The sequence below is a fragment of the Trichoderma harzianum genome (assembly GCF_003025095.1).
Source record: "Trichoderma harzianum CBS 226.95 unplaced genomic scaffold M431scaffold_6, whole genome shotgun sequence".
Classification (NCBI taxonomy): Eukaryota; Fungi; Ascomycota; class Sordariomycetes; order Hypocreales; family Hypocreaceae; genus Trichoderma; species Trichoderma harzianum.
Window position 1 is genome coordinate 1,865,459 of NW_020209254.1, and position 17,449 is coordinate 1,882,907.

General features: G+C 48.8%; 7 protein-coding genes across 7 annotated transcripts; 2 read left to right on the top strand and 5 right to left on the bottom strand.

Moving 5' to 3' along the window:
* Positions 1-1,940: 1,940 nt before the first annotated feature.
* M431DRAFT_84648 (glycoside hydrolase family 55 protein) lies at positions 1,941-4,334 on the top strand (the record flags this gene model as incomplete). Its single annotated transcript, XM_024923456.1, has 3 exons — positions 1,941-2,234; positions 2,292-4,107; positions 4,162-4,334. The coding sequence occupies 3 exons, from the start codon at positions 1,941-1,943 to the stop codon at positions 4,332-4,334; spliced, it is 2,283 nt and encodes a 760-aa protein (XP_024774761.1).
* A 603-nt stretch (positions 4,335-4,937) lies between these two features.
* Positions 4,938-6,121, bottom strand: M431DRAFT_520357 (hypothetical protein). Its single transcript, XM_024920425.1, has 5 exons — positions 5,962-6,121; positions 5,829-5,854; positions 5,489-5,634; positions 5,293-5,430; positions 4,938-5,217 (listed from the first exon to the last, which is right to left on the bottom strand). Exons 1-5 carry the CDS (start codon positions 5,997-5,999, stop codon positions 5,017-5,019), a joined length of 549 nt encoding a protein of 182 aa, XP_024774762.1. The 5' UTR covers positions 6,000-6,121; the 3' UTR covers positions 4,938-5,016.
* Positions 6,122-6,305: 184 nt separating this feature from the next.
* M431DRAFT_508499 (hypothetical protein) lies at positions 6,306-8,484 on the bottom strand. Its single transcript, XM_024919116.1, has 8 exons — positions 8,319-8,484; positions 8,101-8,241; positions 7,808-8,012; positions 7,736-7,748; positions 7,604-7,663; positions 6,984-7,540; positions 6,747-6,924; positions 6,306-6,674 (listed from the first exon to the last, which is right to left on the bottom strand). Exons 1-8 carry the CDS (start codon positions 8,371-8,373, stop codon positions 6,447-6,449), a joined length of 1,437 nt encoding a protein of 478 aa, XP_024774763.1. The 5' UTR covers positions 8,374-8,484; the 3' UTR covers positions 6,306-6,446.
* Positions 8,485-9,655: 1,171 nt separating this feature from the next.
* Positions 9,656-11,319, bottom strand: M431DRAFT_495314 (hypothetical protein; the record flags this gene model as incomplete). The annotated part of the gene is made up of 5 exons (XM_024917347.1): positions 9,656-9,968; positions 10,026-10,246; positions 10,304-10,383; positions 10,439-10,950; positions 11,009-11,319. The coding sequence occupies 5 exons, from the start codon at positions 11,317-11,319 to the stop codon at positions 9,656-9,658; spliced, it is 1,437 nt and encodes a 478-aa protein (XP_024774764.1).
* Positions 11,320-11,922: 603 nt separating this feature from the next.
* Positions 11,923-14,008, bottom strand: M431DRAFT_116346 (hypothetical protein). The gene is made up of 2 exons (XM_024911959.1): positions 13,596-14,008; positions 11,923-13,532 (listed from the first exon to the last, which is right to left on the bottom strand). Exons 1-2 carry the CDS (start codon positions 13,866-13,868, stop codon positions 11,994-11,996), a joined length of 1,812 nt encoding a protein of 603 aa, XP_024774765.1. The 5' UTR covers positions 13,869-14,008; the 3' UTR covers positions 11,923-11,993.
* Positions 14,009-14,618: 610 nt separating this feature from the next.
* M431DRAFT_85016 (hypothetical protein) lies at positions 14,619-16,010 on the top strand (the record flags this gene model as incomplete). The annotated part of the gene is made up of 4 exons (XM_024923507.1): positions 14,619-14,779; positions 14,844-14,952; positions 15,027-15,357; positions 15,418-16,010. The coding sequence occupies 4 exons, from the start codon at positions 14,619-14,621 to the stop codon at positions 16,008-16,010; spliced, it is 1,194 nt and encodes a 397-aa protein (XP_024774766.1).
* Positions 15,815-17,393, bottom strand: M431DRAFT_508504 (hypothetical protein). Its single transcript, XM_024919117.1, has 3 exons — positions 17,166-17,393; positions 16,903-17,035; positions 15,815-16,715 (listed from the first exon to the last, which is right to left on the bottom strand). The coding sequence occupies exons 1-3, from the start codon at positions 17,260-17,262 to the stop codon at positions 16,124-16,126; spliced, it is 822 nt and encodes a 273-aa protein (XP_024774767.1). The 5' UTR covers positions 17,263-17,393; the 3' UTR covers positions 15,815-16,123.
* Between the last annotated feature and the right edge of the window lie 56 nt (positions 17,394-17,449).

Sequence of the window (17,449 nt, forward strand, 5' to 3'; positions counted from 1 at the left end):
AGTGTGCTGAGCGTGCAGCTTTTAGTGGTCTGGAGCTGCTGACGGGAGAGCGCCACAGGAGGCAGCTGCGCCACTCCCGACTTCACTTACACCCGGCATTGATGGCTTATACAACACCAACGGACTTGAAGAAGAAGAAGAAGAAGAAGCTGCAATGGTTTGTTACTCCGTCCCCTGCATTAATTTGTCTCTCGCTTCTCGTAGGGAGGCTTCATAGTCAATTGAGTTGACAGACGTTTTCCTCCTTTTCAATGATTCCAGGTGGTCTGGTGAGAAACAATAGCCAAGAATTAATCACCTACCCGATTGGGCCAACGGGAGTCCGGAGCGGATCGGGTGGCTTATATATCACGTACCAGGATATGGGAGAGCATGCCATTGTCCTATCACTAGTATTAGGAAGAGTTGATGGAGCACGCCATTAAGGCAAGTACCGGTTGTAAGAGACAAAGCAGCTGTAAGCAAGTTATTAACTTTTAAACTTGTCGCAACAATCCTGGTTGATTCCTCGTAGGATCGCTAACCCCAGACTCATTCGCTACGCAGAGCCGGCAGAAATAAGCTTAGAATGATACTTCATCCTGACTGCAGCCCATGTCACCTCTCGCCATTCGCAGCCATTCTCGGATAGGCAGTTGCGCTGGAAAGGGCCGGCATCACCGCAGCTAGACGGCCGGCGTTGCTTGGCAGAGCTCCGACCCTCTCATGTTCATGTTCTAGACGATCTTATGATACTGTACGTAGCTTCATGGGCGCTGATGCTAAGGTGTGGTCCGTGGAGATGCATTAGTGACTGACCATGTACCTTAGCTAGTGAAATATCCTGGTCAGTATCGAGTGCAACTTCATAAGAACTCTATTCTTATTCTTACTTGCCTGGTGCGAGGCCTCGACGCGGCAGGTTCCGGGCATTTCCCACCAATGAATGGTATAGGCTACATAGGCTACTCAATGCTCGTTTACGACTGCTCACGTTTGTTTCTTGGCATTTCGTATTAGAGATAGCTTGTCTCCCCACCCTGTGATTTGTTCGATTGTGTGTTGGCTAGCATGGTTTGTCTTGTATGTTACTGTATGTTATTCGTGTGCCTTTCTGGCTATACGATGGGCGGTCTGTCTTCTATACGTGAGCTGTCACCTATTCAAGGAAAAATCTTATCTATAGAATTCGATGATTACATATTTAGGTAGGCAGCTACTCAAGTAGGCGAGGTAGGCGACTAATCCAACCGCATTATACCGGGAGTGGTACTATGTTTTTATCTACCTACCTCAATGGATCGTTGCATCGATTGATTCAGGCTCCCAATATGCAAGGGGATTGCTCTTTTACAGGGGGCACTAATCTCTCCAAGGCGAATTTCGACCTTAAAATGTACTTGACGACAAGGGGGAGAGTCTGGCAGCTGCTAGTCTTGGATCTTTGCCAAGGTGTTTAGTAGAGTATGAGGACAACACGACTTTGGCTGAGAGTACTATTATCAGCTTTAGACTTGCCTTTTATTGTTCTTTCGTCTATGCTCAATGTTATATCGGTGGGGTGAATGCAATCCACCCCGCAGCCTGCCCAGTCACAATTAGACATGGCTGCCTCAACCCTTGATGTCCCCGACATTCCACCATCCCCTCCGGAGTAATTCACGCCACGCCAAGTGATGCCTCTTTGGATAATGAAGCTGACAATTGGGCTAGATCCGGGCCGAATGGTAGTCGAATCTGATGCGGAGTTGTGGGCTGACCGGCAGACTTCTAACGAGACTACGATGGATGCATGCATGAACAGTATGTGAGGGGTGTTAAAGACGACAGGACTCGAATTTAGCAGGGGTCTTATACTCGGAGGCGGTGATTGAAGTATAAAGAGGCGGATACTCCTCCGTCGTGGATGCTGTCCTGACGATCGTCCTTCATCCAGCATCTGTTGATCATTGACCGGCATCATGTTGAAGCTCACGGCGCTCGTTGCGCTCTTGCTGGGCGCGGCGTCTGCTACGCCGACTCCTAGCCCTCCTGCCAGCGATGAGGGCATCACAAAGCGTGCCACCAGCTTCTACTATCCTAACATGGACCATGTCAATGCGCCCAGGGGTTTCGCTCCTGACCTGGATGGAGACTTCAACTACCCAATCTATCAGACTGTCAACGCAGGAGATGGAAATGCTCTCCAGAATGCTATCAACACTGATGGAAAGGGTGGCTCTCGTCACCCACAGTGGTTCGCCTCACAGCCACGAGTATGACTTCTTTGATTTAAATACTTGTACAGACGGGTATCTAACGTTAGTGTCCAGGTTGTTTACATTCCTCCGGGAACATATACCATCTCCAAGACTCTGAGATTCAACACTGATACCATTTTAATGGGTGACCCAACTAATCCTCCCATTATTAAGGCTGCTGCCGGTTTCTCAGGCGATCAGACTCTTATCAGCGCTCAAGACCCCTCCACCAACGAGAAGGGAGAGCTTTCTTTCGCCGTAGCTATTAAGAACTTGGTATTGGACACTACGGCTATACCAGGTGGAAATTCATTTACTGCCCTATGGTGGGGTGTTGCTCAAGCTGCGCATCTGCAGAATGTACGCATTACTATGAGTTCTTCCTCGGGCGGAAACGGCCATACCGGCATCCGGATGGGTCGCGGCTCAACACTCGGCCTCGCCGACGTTCGCGTTGAACGCGGCCAGAACGGTATTTGGATTGATGGACATCAACAAGCATCATTTCACAACATTTACTTCTTTCAAAATACCATAGGCATGCTCATCAGCGGCGGCAATACCTTCAGCATTTTCTCGTCAACCTTCGACACCTGTGGAACCGGCATTTCAAACACTGGCGGTTCACCCTGGATTGCCCTGATTGACGCAAAGTCAATTAACTCTGGTGTTACCTTTACAACCAATCAATTTCCTTCATTTATGATTGAGAATCTGACTAAAGATAATGGCACACCTGTCGTCGTTGTCCGAGGCTCAACTTTGGTTGGCGCTTCTAGCCATGTCAACACTTACTCTTACGGCAACACCGTGGGCAGAAACCCTACTTATGGCGATGTTACTTCTAGTAACACGAGACCTGGTGCTCTTGCTCCTGGTGGCCGTTACCCTTATGTGGCCCCCCCTACTTATGGAGATCTGCCCATCTCCAGCTTCCTCAACGTCAAAGACCCTGCGCAGAATGGAAATCGTCAGGTCAAAGGGGATAACACGATTGATGAAGCAGCACAATTAAATGCCATCCTGGAACTTGCAGCAAGCCAGAATAAGGTTGCTTATTTTCCTTTTGGCAAGTATCGGGTGGATTCCACTCTTTTTATCCCTAAGGGTTCCCGTATCGTGGGTGAGGCTTGGGCCACCATCACCGGCAACGGCAACTTTTTCAAGAACGAAAACAGCCCACAACCCGTTGTCTCAGTTGGCCGTGCAGGAGATGTTGGAATTGCACAGATACAAGATGTAAGAATCACGGTTAACGATGTGCTCCCAGGTGCTATTTTGCTTCAGTTCAATATGGCTGGCAACAACCCTGGTGATGTTGCTATTTGGAACTCTTTGGTTACTGTTGGTGGCACACGAGGTGCTTCAGCCTTGGCTAATGCTTGTACCAACAATAGCAATGAATGTAAGGGTGCTTTCATTGGTATCCACGTGGCGAAGGGATCATCTCCTTACATTCAAAATGTTTGGAACTGGGTTGCGGATCACATCGCTGAGAACTTCAGTGGCGGCACCTCGATCGCAGGCAAAGGGGGCATCTTGGTCGAATCTACGAAAGCAACCTGGCTGTATGCGATAGGAAGTGAGCATTGGTGGTTGTACCAACTCAATCTTCACAATGCCGCCAACGTTGTTGTGTCTCTGCTTCAGGCGGAGACCAACTACCACCAAGGCGCCAACACGCAGCAGATTCCTCCCGCTCCTTGGGTTGCAAATGTTGGCACTTGGGGTGATCCTGATTTTGCTTGGTGCAACGGCGGCGATAAAAGATGCCGTATGGGCCCTGCAAACTTCATCAACGGAGGTTCCAACATCTACACATATGCCTCCGCGGCATGGGCGTTCTTCAGCGGGCCTGGCCAGGGCTGCGCTCAATTCGAATGTCAACGTAAGCTCTAACATCTCTTTCATTTATTAGAATATGACTAACATTGAATAACAGAAACCATGCACTGGATTGCTAGCACCCCAAGCAACCTTCAGGCTTTTGGACTCTGCTCCAAGGATTCCGTCAACACACTGCGTCTGGGCGACGGCACATTTATCAACACCCAGAATGGATACACTGGCGGCTGGACTCCCGGCGGTGGTGACGTTGGCCGTTATACTACTTAATTGACGCTTCGAATGAGCTCAACATCTTGAGCTAGAATGTAGTGTATGAAGAGCCATATATAACGCGCTATGGAGATGGCTGCGCAAAAAGCCCTCCAATTGTACATATCTATTTAGTTGTCCATATGAATATATGCACATACAGCTTCTCAAGTTGTCAAAGAGACAAGACATAGAATTTCTTCATAACTCAGCCAAACGGCGACATCACTTCTCACCTAGAACTGTAGCAGGCTACCTAACCACATGACTACTGTAACTTGTTCTTTTGATAGTTCTCAGTCTCAGTTAGCTTGATGTGAAACTGGTTTCTTCTAAATCGTTTATCATGTGTCCTCTTTTGAAGCGCGTACTCACCACCACAAGCCCAAGCAAGAATGATCATTTTATTTTTAATCATGAATCTCTGCATGACGATAGTATAGTGGTCGGAGAGATAAACAAGGCCGCAAGTAATATTTTTTTGAGTTATTATTCTGTATAGAATGATGGATACATATGACACAGCCATACACATGGAGAGAGACCAAGAGGGACTAATATGTTGAACGATAGCAATGAGTGGAGGGACTAGCTAGCTGATACACTTTGAGTCTTTGTTTTCACCTTTGATGTTTGTTCACAGCAGTTTATTTTGCTTTACCTACGTGACAATTATCTCTTGCTGCCTTATCAACAATATTTACATCTCGCCACACTGGGCAATGGTGACATCCATGTTGGGCACATCCTTTCCTCGATAGCCAGTCTTTGTAGCCTCCATCTTTTTCACCACATCCATGCCGTCAACTACCTTTCCAAAGACAACATGCTTGCCGTCTAAGAAGGGAGTGGGAACAGTGGTGATGAAGAACTGAGAACCGTTGGTGTTGGGTCCGGCATTCTAGAAACATCAGGCAAGTTTAGCGATCTGTAAATCACGACACAAAGAGTGGCAATGAGAAATTCTCGGACATACCGCCATCGAGAGCAGACCGGGCTGTTCGTGCTTCAGGTTAAAGTTCTCGTCATCAAATGACTTGTAGCCCCAGATACAGGTTGATCCCGTTCCATCGCCCTTCAAGAAATCTCCACCCTGACACATGAAGTTTGGAATCTAAAGACATAGATGAGCATTGAGCCAAGGAATCAAGCTTTCGTAGAGAAAAACTCACAATTCTGTGAAATTTGGATCCCTTGTATCCTTGCGGGCGACCGCCAGCGTCTTTGGATTCTCCGGTACAAAACTGTCGAAAGTTCTCGGCAGTTTTTGGGACCACATCCTTGAAGAGCTCAAATGTGATGCGGCCGAGGGGTTCACCTTTGGGGAAGTTAGAGTTAGCGGTGTGACGAGATATGAGATTGGAGTTGGTCGAGGTAATTGTGATGGGACTGAAAGTTTATGCCGTGTGAGGAATGAGACGTTGAGCACTCCGTTTGATATAGCAAACAGTAACTCTTCACGCTTAAAGAGACCCGGTCGCCGGACTCTTCCCCAGCAGCATTTCGACTTACCTCCTAGAGTTATGTCAAAAAAGACCCTTATTAAATCTCAATTAGTTATGCGCATCCTTAAGGGGCCATTGACAGATGCATAAACATCATTTGGACGATAGGTGCGAAGAGATGAGAACTTGAAAGAACGTACAGAGGGTTGCCCGACTCTGGCAGCTGAGTGGGCGCCATGGCGTATAGCGTGCCTGAACGAGACCTAATTCAATATTGAGTTGATTGAAGTTGAATAGCGACAACAATTTTTCGCGTTAGATGTTTTCTTCTTGCTCTTTGTACGTGATGAGAGCTTCGCGTTCTGTGATTGAATTGAGTGAATGAAGGAATCTCATATCTGACGGGCGCACTGTGACAAAAGCGGTGACTAAGCCACTTTTTCACTGAGACAGCACCATCAAACTGTAACGTTCAGAATGCGATTTACACTCGAGATCATCGATGATATGTGCAATGCAGAAGTATCATAATTAGAGAATAAGATGCCAATTTTATTCTCAATTTTATCTCTATTTACATTTTTTTACCTTTTTGATAGGAGGTTGTACAAATCAGTTTGAGCTATGCTATCCGCACTGTACGGGGCTCTTATGTCTGTGATGTCCTCATCGCCATGAAGCTCCTCTAAATCTCAGGAATAACAGCCGCCTCTGCAGAAACTCCCGCCTTCCATCTAAATGTTGACGCAACGTGCTCATCCAGTGGCCCAGCCTGTCCACTCTTGCGATAAAAGTTTTCACGATAAGTGCCCTGTGGAACGGCATAATCATCCCAGAAGAGACCGCGCTTCTTGAGTTCTGGGAGCAGAAGCTCAATGATGTCCTTAAATGACTGAGGGAAGAGAGTGTAGGCCTGTTGATTGTCGGTTAGTAAACTATGAACTATAAAGACATCATGGAATAATTTGATGAAGGAGGTACTGACAAAGTTAAAGCCATCAATATCGGCCTCTTGAACCCAAGTCTCAAGACCGTCGGCAACCTGCTCTGGAGTTCCTACCAATACGGGACCGTTGCCGCCGATGCTAACATGCTCGGCAATGGTATGCTTGGTCCATTTGGCAGTGCCTGGAGAAAACCTGGCATAGCCTTGAACAGTAGATCTGTCATGGAATGTTAAGATCGGAGCTAGTTACAACACGGACGAGACAAGGGAGCTTACTTCACGGCATTGCTCTCAACCTCCCGCAATTCTTCCTCGTCTCCATATTGGCTGAGGTCAATACCGGTCCAGCCGCCGAACAGAGCAAGCGCTCCTTCGAGAGAGGCATATTGCTTGTAGTCTACTAGCTTGGCCTGGGCTTCCTCTTCCGTCCTGCCGAGGACAGGGCAAACAAGAGCAAGGACCTTGATGTTGCTAGGATCACGGCCGAACTGTGTCTTAGCTAGTTCTCTAATCTCCGCGATGCTTTTGGCGCACACTTGCGGGGCGTGTGCAGAGACGAAAATAGCCTCGGCGTGCTGTGCAGCAAAGATCTTGCCAGCCTTGGAGGTACCGGCCTGCAGCAGCAGGGGGGTTCTCTGGGGGCTGGGCGAGCAGATGTGAGGGCCAGGGACTGTGAAGAACTTGCCATTGTGGTTGATCTTACGGACGCGATCAGGATGAGTATAAACGCCCGAAGAACGATCGAGCTGAACAGCATCATCTCGCCACGACGACTCAAAAAGCTTGTACATCACTTTGATGTATTCCTCAGCTTGAGCATATCGGTCGTCATGCTACGAATGAGTCAGCACATCACGAAATGGCGGCCCTGCATTAGCTATTGCAACATTACTGACCTGGGGTTGCTGAGCTAGGCCCATGTTCTTGGCTGCAGAGTCCAAGTAGCTGGTGACGATCTACAGCTACCGTTAGCATACACTCGACCCCCTTGTTGGCTGCATTGTATAAGCCAGATCTTCCCGACTTACGTTCCATCCGATCCTGTTGAGGTTGTTAGCTGTGCATCTAACATCGGTATTAGGTCGCAAGCTTAGCCTTACCGTCCCTTACTGAGATGGTCGAGAGTGGAAAGTCTTCGAGCCAGATGGTAAGGCTGTTCATATGTCGTAGAGACAGTGACTCCGAAACCGATGCTCTTTGTCACTGCAGCCATGGCAGAGATGACAGCCAGGGGCTCATGTACCGGCCATTGAGCACCGGAGACGACGGCCGGATCCAGGGAGCCGGAATAGACATCATAGCCACCTACACACCAACATCAGGTTAGAATGTCTATGATAATCCCAGTCTCTTGCCCCGAGATTGGGCCTCGATTATAGCCGGGTTACCTTACCCAGAACATCAGCAATAAAGATGCCGTGGAACTTGGCCTCTTCGAGCAGCTTAGCCAACTCAGTCCAGTGCTCAATCTCATTGAAGCGCGAAGACTGGTCATCGGGATGGCGCCAGAGTCCAGGAGACTGGTGGCCACTGCCTGCAGCCCACCAATTGCGACAGTCAGTACTATCTCTTTTTGCTCTGCAAAGTTAGCAAGGATGTTATTGGACGCACACATCTCTACAAAGGCATTGAGCACTAAGCTCTTTTTCCCGGTTTGCGAACCCATGGCTGCCCAAAAAATGATGTTATGTCCTCAAGACGATGATGTGCTTGTTTGCTATTCGAGGGGAGGCACTTCCTGAAGCAGCTCGCACGTATGTAATCTCTTAGAGTTTTTGCTGATACTGCCGATACGGCACATATATTCTATATTCTACATAGCTCTCCGGAACATATGTCCGATTTTCGGTGCTACGGGAGCGGCCGTCATGGCTGTACAAGACTCAACAGCTTTTGCTACGATGGTGCAATTCAAGTGATGCAATCACGCAAGACGGCCCTCTCCACTTCAGACGGTGATCTCAAATGGTTGCCATTCTGGGTAAATACGGCAGATTCAGTCGGATGTGCCCTATCAGACTTGAGGTCTTGAAATAGCTTCCCCCAGATTACCCTTTCTGGCGATGCGCGAGACAAGCTCCGTGTTGCTGAAATCACGTCAGCGCGGGTGGGGATACCGCCATTGAGCAATCAATCTTCAACGCTGCCAAACAGCCACGATTTTGAAAGATGCACGCTAAAGTTACCCACTGTCTTACAGGCATCTACTCTATAGATTAAACAAAGTTATCTAAACTGGTGGAGTGCGTATATTTTGCTAGAATGGGGTATGGTACGGATACGGAGGTCAAGTAGCGGCGGCGAACAGGACTGCTTTCACATGCGGACTTTGATAGTTCATGCAGTTTCGGCCAATCCCGAAGTATGCAGCCGGCCAGTATATCCATGAGCTAGACAAATTTCTGTTATTTCCAAATTAAAGTCGGTAGCTTAATGCCTCTCGGAATCCCGGTGGGCTGGAGTGCGATTGCTCATGCACACGATGCCATACGACGCAACGGACATCCAGACCTCCTCTCTCTAACGAGACTTCCTAATACGGTAAAATGTCGAGAAAGATAATTTGTCAATATGGCATCATATTGTAAGTTCTTTGTTCCTACATCGGGGCTTGGCTTCATCACGTCTTCCTGGACCTGGGGCCGGCTAACTGCAGGTTCTCACAATCAAAATGTAGAGCAAATGATGTTAATACTAGACACTAGTGGGATATAGCTAGAGTAGCAGAAAGTAGCGGTAGTAGCACATACTCAAGAAACCGAGTACCTGCAGCTAAACGTTCTCCTCTGCACCTTTTCCCGATCTCTGAACTATACGGGGTCACTAAGACGTAGAATAACCACTCCATTTTTAAACAAATAAACTTTTGGTATTAATTGATGAGATGGTATCGTAACTCCAGATGTAATCTATCCCTTCACCAGCCATCGGCAGATTCCGCAACAATCTCACGACTCGTGGGCTTTTGTCTGGGTAAAAGTCTCTTCAGCCAAAACTGCAGGAGATTCGTTTGATCCGCCTGATTCTCGATCCCACTGCCCATCCTTGTTGCCGCCAATACGTCTCACTACTAGCCAGGCTGGCGCGATGGCAATGGCCCATAGAGCAAAGTTCATGTAAATTCCACCGACCTGAGCAAAAACTGTCAAAGAAGTCAGACCATAGCTGACAGCTTGCCAAGCGGATTCAGTGCCACGTAGCAGAGCGGCATATCGAATAACCTGGCCTTGGTCCTTGGCAATGTGGGTGACGATAAAGTAGCTGAAAGCGGTGTCAGTCATGTCTTACCGAAGAGCTCACCGAAGATTCTAAACTTACAGGAAGAGGTAGTTGATCTGGAACCCGAAAGTGAGGAAAATGTAGACGCCAAAACCGGATCCGAATTCGGAATCTTCCCAGTCATATGTTGGAAGAGTGCGTCGATATCGCGTGGAAATCACTGTGGCCCAAAGCCACCATGCGCCTTGAGTGATGACGATGAACCAGAAGGTGTATCTTGCGCGGATCTTCAGTGATACCTTGTTTTGATCGAGCCACCACTGCGTTGAGGCATGTTAGTCGAGGAATCAAACTATCTTTCACTTGTTTCAACCTACGCCAGTGAGGTTGCCAATGATAATGGCAACGATACCGCCCAAGAATGAGCCAAGAGCTCGAGCTCTGACAGAGAACCACACTGAAGTAAACAGTCAGTTAGCGACCAGAATATGAGATGTTATGAAGAGACTTACGAGAGAGGTAAGTAAAGTATACGGCTTCCGAAAACACGGCCTGCCCAATCCAAAGCACAATCAAGAGGAACTGAGGATTCACAAAGGCTTTTCCAGTTGCCTTGATCTCATACCAGGGGCTTTCCGTGATGGACAGCTGGACCTTCTTGCCATCCTGGCGCTGAACGTGCTGAGGCCTGTTGAGCAGCAGAGCAACCAGAGCACCAGCCGCTTGAATTCCGATAAAGACAAGATAGACAGCGTAGGACACTTTTCCGGCTTCATTTCTGCTACTGTTCAAGCCCAAGTTGACAGCACCACCGATGATCTGGCCCATGACGCGAAAGGTCAACCAGAAACCCAGAGACTTTCCACGATTCCATGGTTCTGGGTAGGCAATTGCAATAGCTGCTTCCACTGCCCAAAATACACCAGCTGAGATTCCACAGAGTGCTGCTCCCAGAATCACGAGCCAGGTAATGCCAAATCTGTTGTTGGTGTAGAGGCCAGCTGCGTATGGAGCATATCCCATTCTGGAGAAACGTTAGCAAAGGGCAACAAGTGGCAACAGAATACCAAGTATAAACTTACGTTCCAAATACGAGAGCGCCTTTAACTCCAATATAACGAACGAGGACACTTGAGAAATAGCACGACACCACCATAAGACAGAATGTCAAAGCGTTGGCCGCGTTCACAAGCTGAGGACTCTGACTTCCACCAGCTCCAAGTGAATTCATGGCTCCCCAGATGCCCGGCGCTGCTAAATTGCAGAGTCCAAGGATTAAAATGTTATACCCCGTAGACCTGTACCATTTCACCTTTTGTCTTTGCTCCTTAGGCAAAGGAGGAGCGTCTAAAGCAACAGCATCAGACTCGAAAGTGTCTCCCTTGTCCGACATCTTGACCACGAGTAACCTCTTTTAGAGGAGCAATGAGAGAAACTGTTGTATCAAGACCAATGAAATGAAGTATTTTCTCCTTCAAAAAATAATGAGAGAAACAGTGGGATTGAGACAAAGTAAAATAACGTAGCACAAGCCGGTCACAAGAGGTTATACAAGGCCGGGCATCTTCCTCAATATCAACCATTCCCCCAATCATACAATTATTCAACACCGCCGGCTTTTACTCGACTACCGAACCTCTTCAGTCCCATCTGCTGACTGATTGCGACATCGGGTCTGCCACTACCGATGGACTGGACCCTTAGTTGCGGCTTGCGAAACGCATGCTTGCCAGCACGTCATCGCGGAGGGGCATCAGATAGCAATCATCATTCACTCTCTACACAAGATCTACAAAAAAAAACCGATGGCGCACTTAGACGAGGTTCCACGTGTGAAGCATTACGCTATTACTTAGCTAAGAAGGGGATCCATCATTGAATCTAGGCATCTTCGATGGAGTTGCTACCGAGATAGGCGCTGAGACAAGGGGGCTTGCCACTCCCAGAGTAAGCGTCGGTTAAAAGCTACAAAATAATCTAGATCTTGAATATTGTGGATTTTATTAAAAGAAAAAAAACTTTGAAATAACTTTGACATCTGATTTTTCCCAATCTGAGGTCCGTAGGCTACGGTATGACCCACCAGTTCTCGTGAATGCTTCGTAAATCAGGCTCGCCGGCAGTGAGATACGGAGTGATGTCCGACTGTGGATCGGCCTCGACCCGAGTGCTCCCATTTCCGAAATACCATGCAAAGCGGTTGCCCGAGTCGGAGAGGTACTCGTATTCCCAATCTTCCCACCGTGGATCCTTTTGGACGACGGTCAAGTGCGTGGCGCTGCCGGGCCACAGGCCGTGGATTCGGCCTCCTGGGATGCCGCCATTGTACCATGAACTGCAGTTCTCAGAGAGCACCGTGGTCTCGAAGAAGGCGTCGCTGTAGGCAACAAAGTCATCGGTGGCCTTTCTGGATGGTGTGATGGACTTGATGCCTTCACGACTAACCTTGCGCAGGATCTTTGCGAAAAAGGTAATCTGATTCTCCACGTTGTGCGGCACGGTGCCTGATCTTCCCGAGGCGCTGGGGCCGTGAATGAAGAGCAGATTCGGGAAGCCTGGTGAGGCAACTCCCATGTATGCGTATGGGAAGCCATATGTGCCTCCGTGGCTCCAGTCGTAGCTCAAATCAGATCCTCCTGAGCGGATGGGAAAAGGCGGTGCCATGTCAGAGTTGGCTCCTGTAGCACAGAAGATGGCGTCAACATCACGAGTCTGTCCATCTACTGTCTCGATGCCCGTCTCGGTGAATCTCTTGATGTGTGTCTGGATGTACTCGACGTTGGGCTGTGAGAGAGCCTCAAAATACCCCGGTCCCGGTGTAAGTCGACGGCAGTGAGGAGAAAAGTCGGGAATGATCTTTTCAAACAACTCCGGCTTGCTTGCCAGTCGCGTCTTGGCAAGCTGTGTGAAAGTCTCCTTTGCTTTGTCATTAATCTCAGAGCCCTTCAACCAGCCCTGGAAGCCTCTGAAATAGGTCTGCTCCATCTCTTTTCGATACTTGAGGTACACCTCTGGGTCTTTGAACGACTCACGGAGCTCCTTGGGGATGACTTTGGGCTCAATGGACGTCTCGTGGCCGGCAAAAGAGGCTGCTACCCAGGTATTGTTTCTGGCATAGTGATCCAGCTGCTTGACTCGCTTCTGGATGTTGGCAACGAGCTGGATACCGCTGGCTCCGTTGCCGATGACGGCGACTTTCTTGCCAGTGACATCGAAGGTCGGATCCCAGTTGGAGGTGTGCCGTAATAGGCCTTTGAAATCATTGATGCCAGGATAATTAGGAAGTTTCCAGGCATTGAATCTTCCAATCGCCGTGAGGACAAAATCCGCCCTTTCGACTCGCGACGTGTCTGACTTTAGATCGTGGACATTGATGAGCCACTGAGATGTAGCCGGATCCCAATCCAGCGCGTCGACCCTCTGAGAGAGCTTCAGGAATTTGTACAAATCATACTTCCGCGATAATCCTTTCCAGTACTCGAGGATCTCGGGGCCTTGGGCGAACTCCTCCGTCCACTGTGTGTTTGGCTCAAATGTCGATTGGTAGACATGAGCTGGCACATCGCATCTCACACCAGGATAAATGTTCTCAAACCACGTTCCAGCCTTTTAATCAATTATTAGCTGTAAATCATGTCATGGTGATGGGTTGTTGTGGTGTTGACTTACAACATCTGCGTTCTTCTCATATATGGTGAGTTTAATCCCCGGGACTTTCTTGGGCAACAATATGCCGGCCAAAATCCCTGCTAATCCAGCTCCGATGACTACCACATTTAATTCTCTTGGTTCATCGATGAAGCGATTCACAATGTTGATTTTTGGGACTTCATATGGCTTGGGGATAGCAGCTGAGGCCGGGGATGTCGAGCTAGCACCTGCGCCAGGCTTGGGGGAAGCCCGCGCAGTAGCCGGGGGAGTTGGTAGATCAATAGTCGCCATGCCGTAAAAAGATTTCTTTTTCTTTTCGGTTCTTTGTTCTTTTAGTAACACCCTCTTGTAAGCTTTTTGAAATTAGGCGTTTAGGAGGATAATAGTCCGATCAAGGCGAAGGGGATAGTTCAGCTGAAAGTGACGCGGGCGCTGCTGACCTTTGGTGCTATCTCCTAGCTTGCGTGTAAGTCAAGCATCAAAGGAACGGAAAACAAAGAGATCTAGCAGCTAATTAACCATGCATGGCGCTCGCATCATCATCCCAAACGCCCCCCATCTTCACCCATTTTCTCATCCATTTTGTACTTTGGCAATTCCAATAGCCGATGTTGTGACCTGCAGTCGAGTGGACTCTCGAAACGCCGCCGGGCCATGAGCAAGGTTGGTGAGCAATCACGCAATCCTGGCCCAAAACAGGCCCCTCGCCAAAGTGACACCCTCGTTACAGTAGCTTGGCAGGCCATCTGGGCTTTCCCGCGCTGACGAGCCTCCGAAAGCGGCTTTATCGGGAGCTGTTCCCATCGTTCACTGGAGATAATGCCGAATGACTGCTTATGCATCTCGTTAGTCAAATCTGGAGCGACTGGGGTTGGATTTGAGATGCAGCCGGGGAGGCGCGGAGAGCCGTGGGATTCGGCACCGATGCTACAGTATACGATTTGTTTTGATAAGCAACTTTTTATTCCCCTTCTTTTCTTTTTTTCTTTTCTCCTAAATCATATCATCGTCTCTGGTGTTATTTCCATCTAAAATTCCATCATGGCGGGAGAGCCTGTAAAAGCACAAAGCGTCCTGCTTCTTCACGGACCACGACAGGCTTATCAAGTTTCCGAATATGAGATACCTGAGTTGGTAGAGGTGGACGAGACACTTATCAGAACACACACGATAGGGCTGAACCCGATCGACTGGAAATCACCGTATGAGAATGTCCCATTTCATTTGTTTGCGCAGAGATCACTAACACGTGCCATCGTGTTATAGAGACTTTAACTTTGGCATCGCAACATTGCCTTATATCGCCGGTCGAGAACTCGCCGGCCGGATCGTAACAACTCCCCGGAGAGACTCCCGTCTAAAGGAAGGCGACAGAGTATGATATTCCCAAGTCAAAAGAAACGAATACAAAGTCTCAAGCAAGCGCATACTAACAAGCCATCTACACAGGTATTAGCCATATCAACAGACTACCGCGACCTCCGCAAAGCTGCTTACCAAGAATACGTCGTCTCCTCAGATTACAATGTCGCAAGGATACCTCCGTCCATCTCATTCCAGCAGGCTGCCGGTTTGGGCGTCGCTTTCTCTGCTGCTGCGATTACACTAGGAATATGCATGGGAGTTGACTTTTCATCTATACTCGACGGTCCGGACCTGCTTCAGCTCATGCGCTCTGTTCCGCCGGAAAGCATACCGGAGGATGTAAGAACAGAATGCTTGCAAGGCATCAGTGATGCCGAAAGGGCTGTTCCAGGAGACTGGGTAGCTGTCTGGGGAGGTATGTAAACGAGTCCAACTGTCTGTATCAACCAGTTACATGTAACTCACCACCCTATAGGATCATCTACATCAGCCAACATCACCGTCCAACTCGCACGCCTAGCAGGTCTCAAAGTCATCACCATCGTCGACACGGCCAAGCACGGCCTCCGCATCTCCGGCTGCTCCGCGCAAAGACCTGACCTCCTCATCGACAGCCACGACACCAACCGAGCAGTCGAAATCATTAACTCCAGCGTCGGCACTCAGCTTCGCTTTGCGCTCGACACGCGCGGACGCGAGTCGGCCACAATCCTGCTTGATGCCCTCACACGCCAGAAGAAGCTCGCCGATGCGCCTCCTTCACCTCCAGACACACCTCGAGAATCCAAGAGGCAGACGTCGCATCTGGTGGGATTGACAGGACTGCCGAAAGAGGCAGCTCCGGAGGGGATTGCCTATCACACCGTCCCGATCAAAATCTTCCATTCAGTTCCTTCGGTTGGTGAAGCACTCGTACTGTGGCTGGAACGGTTGTTGGAGCAGGGCTTAATCAAGCCGCCTCCCATTTTAGGCGTAGAGAGCGGCTTCGACGGCGTCAACAAAGGACTGGATAGGATGAGGGCGGGTGAAATCAGTGGAGGAAGATTAGTTGTTGATTTATTACCGTAGTTTAGATAATATCACATCATGATAGAAGGTATGGTTAATATACATACAAAAATGAGGCTGCATACATCAGCCCTTTGACATAGAACAACAAAATTGGACTGATACCGTTCTCTTCACTTTCTCAATCTTTTCGATCGCCTCAAAGATGAATCATCTTCCGCCAGATCCTTCTTTACAACTTTGTCGTTTGACTTTTTCTCCTTCTTTTCGCTCTCTTCACTGGAAGTCGCCTTTCTCTTCTTCGCCGATGACGAGGTGGAAGCCGACTCCTTGACCGGCACCTTGGGCTTAACTGCAGTAACTGCCTTCGCATCTTTCGTCGTCTCCTGCTTCTTCATCAAAACATACGCCACCTTTTCAATATCCATCGCCGACACGCCAAGTCTCTTCGCCAAAGCCTCCGCTTCGGTGCGCAAGGCCAGATACTCTTTGGGGTTATACTTGATAGGTGCCTTCTTTCCCTCGCAGCACAGCCAGTAAAAGGCCTCGTCGGAGAAGAAGATGACCCTCTCAGGATCGTGAACGGAGAGAAGAAGTGAGGCCGTGGCGGGGCCAACGCCCTTGAGCTCGGATAGGAGTCTGACACCGCTGCCGATGTCTTTGGAGGACGAGTAGAATTTGATGGCGAACTGGATTGTTTGAGAGGCTGAGGGGGGGTTGGAGGAGACGAGGGACATGAGTGTTGGGCGGAATTTGCCATGTCGTCTATGATGAGGGGGGTTTTAATTCAGATTTGTACGTATATGTGGTAATTTGGGATGTGAGATGTAAGTTGAAGGGCGTATTGTATCGCGTGATGAAGATTCATGTATATGGGGGTGTGTCATCGACCGTGAATATGGATCGTGATAGAGGACAGTGGGAATAACGATGGAACCACATGCCAACTTACAGCTTCCATTCTACCAGCAATTTGACATCGTCAAGATTCATCTCGCGCTTGGGCTTCTTCAGGTTAAACGTGTCCACCGCATCTACATAGCGGTACTGGTCCAGCTCAGAAAGCGTCTTCTGTCCATTTTTGGCTATTGTGCACGCATGTTATTTGTCCAGATTAGTTCAACAGGCCTTTCAGATTCAACACCAGTTAAGTACATCAGACGCGTGACTGAATGTGCTGGTTCTTAGCATGTCTAACGACAAAGTCACACGTACCGGGAATCGCCTCAATGAGGCTCGGGTATTGACTTAGACAAGACGCGAACTGTTCCTTTGTGATTTCGCTGTGGGGTACTACACTTGAAGAACTCATTCTTCTGCCAGTGAAATCTCGGTGCGTGTTGAAAATGGGTTTCTGGAGGGTGGATATTAGGTAATGCCTTGAGAATGGACAGCGAGGTTTCGGATTTCGGGGTGCGAGGTTCCTGGCGAGACGCGATGTTGACTGAAGCATTCGGGCTGAAGCTGAGCTGATCGTGCTAACATGTTGGAAAGCGGAT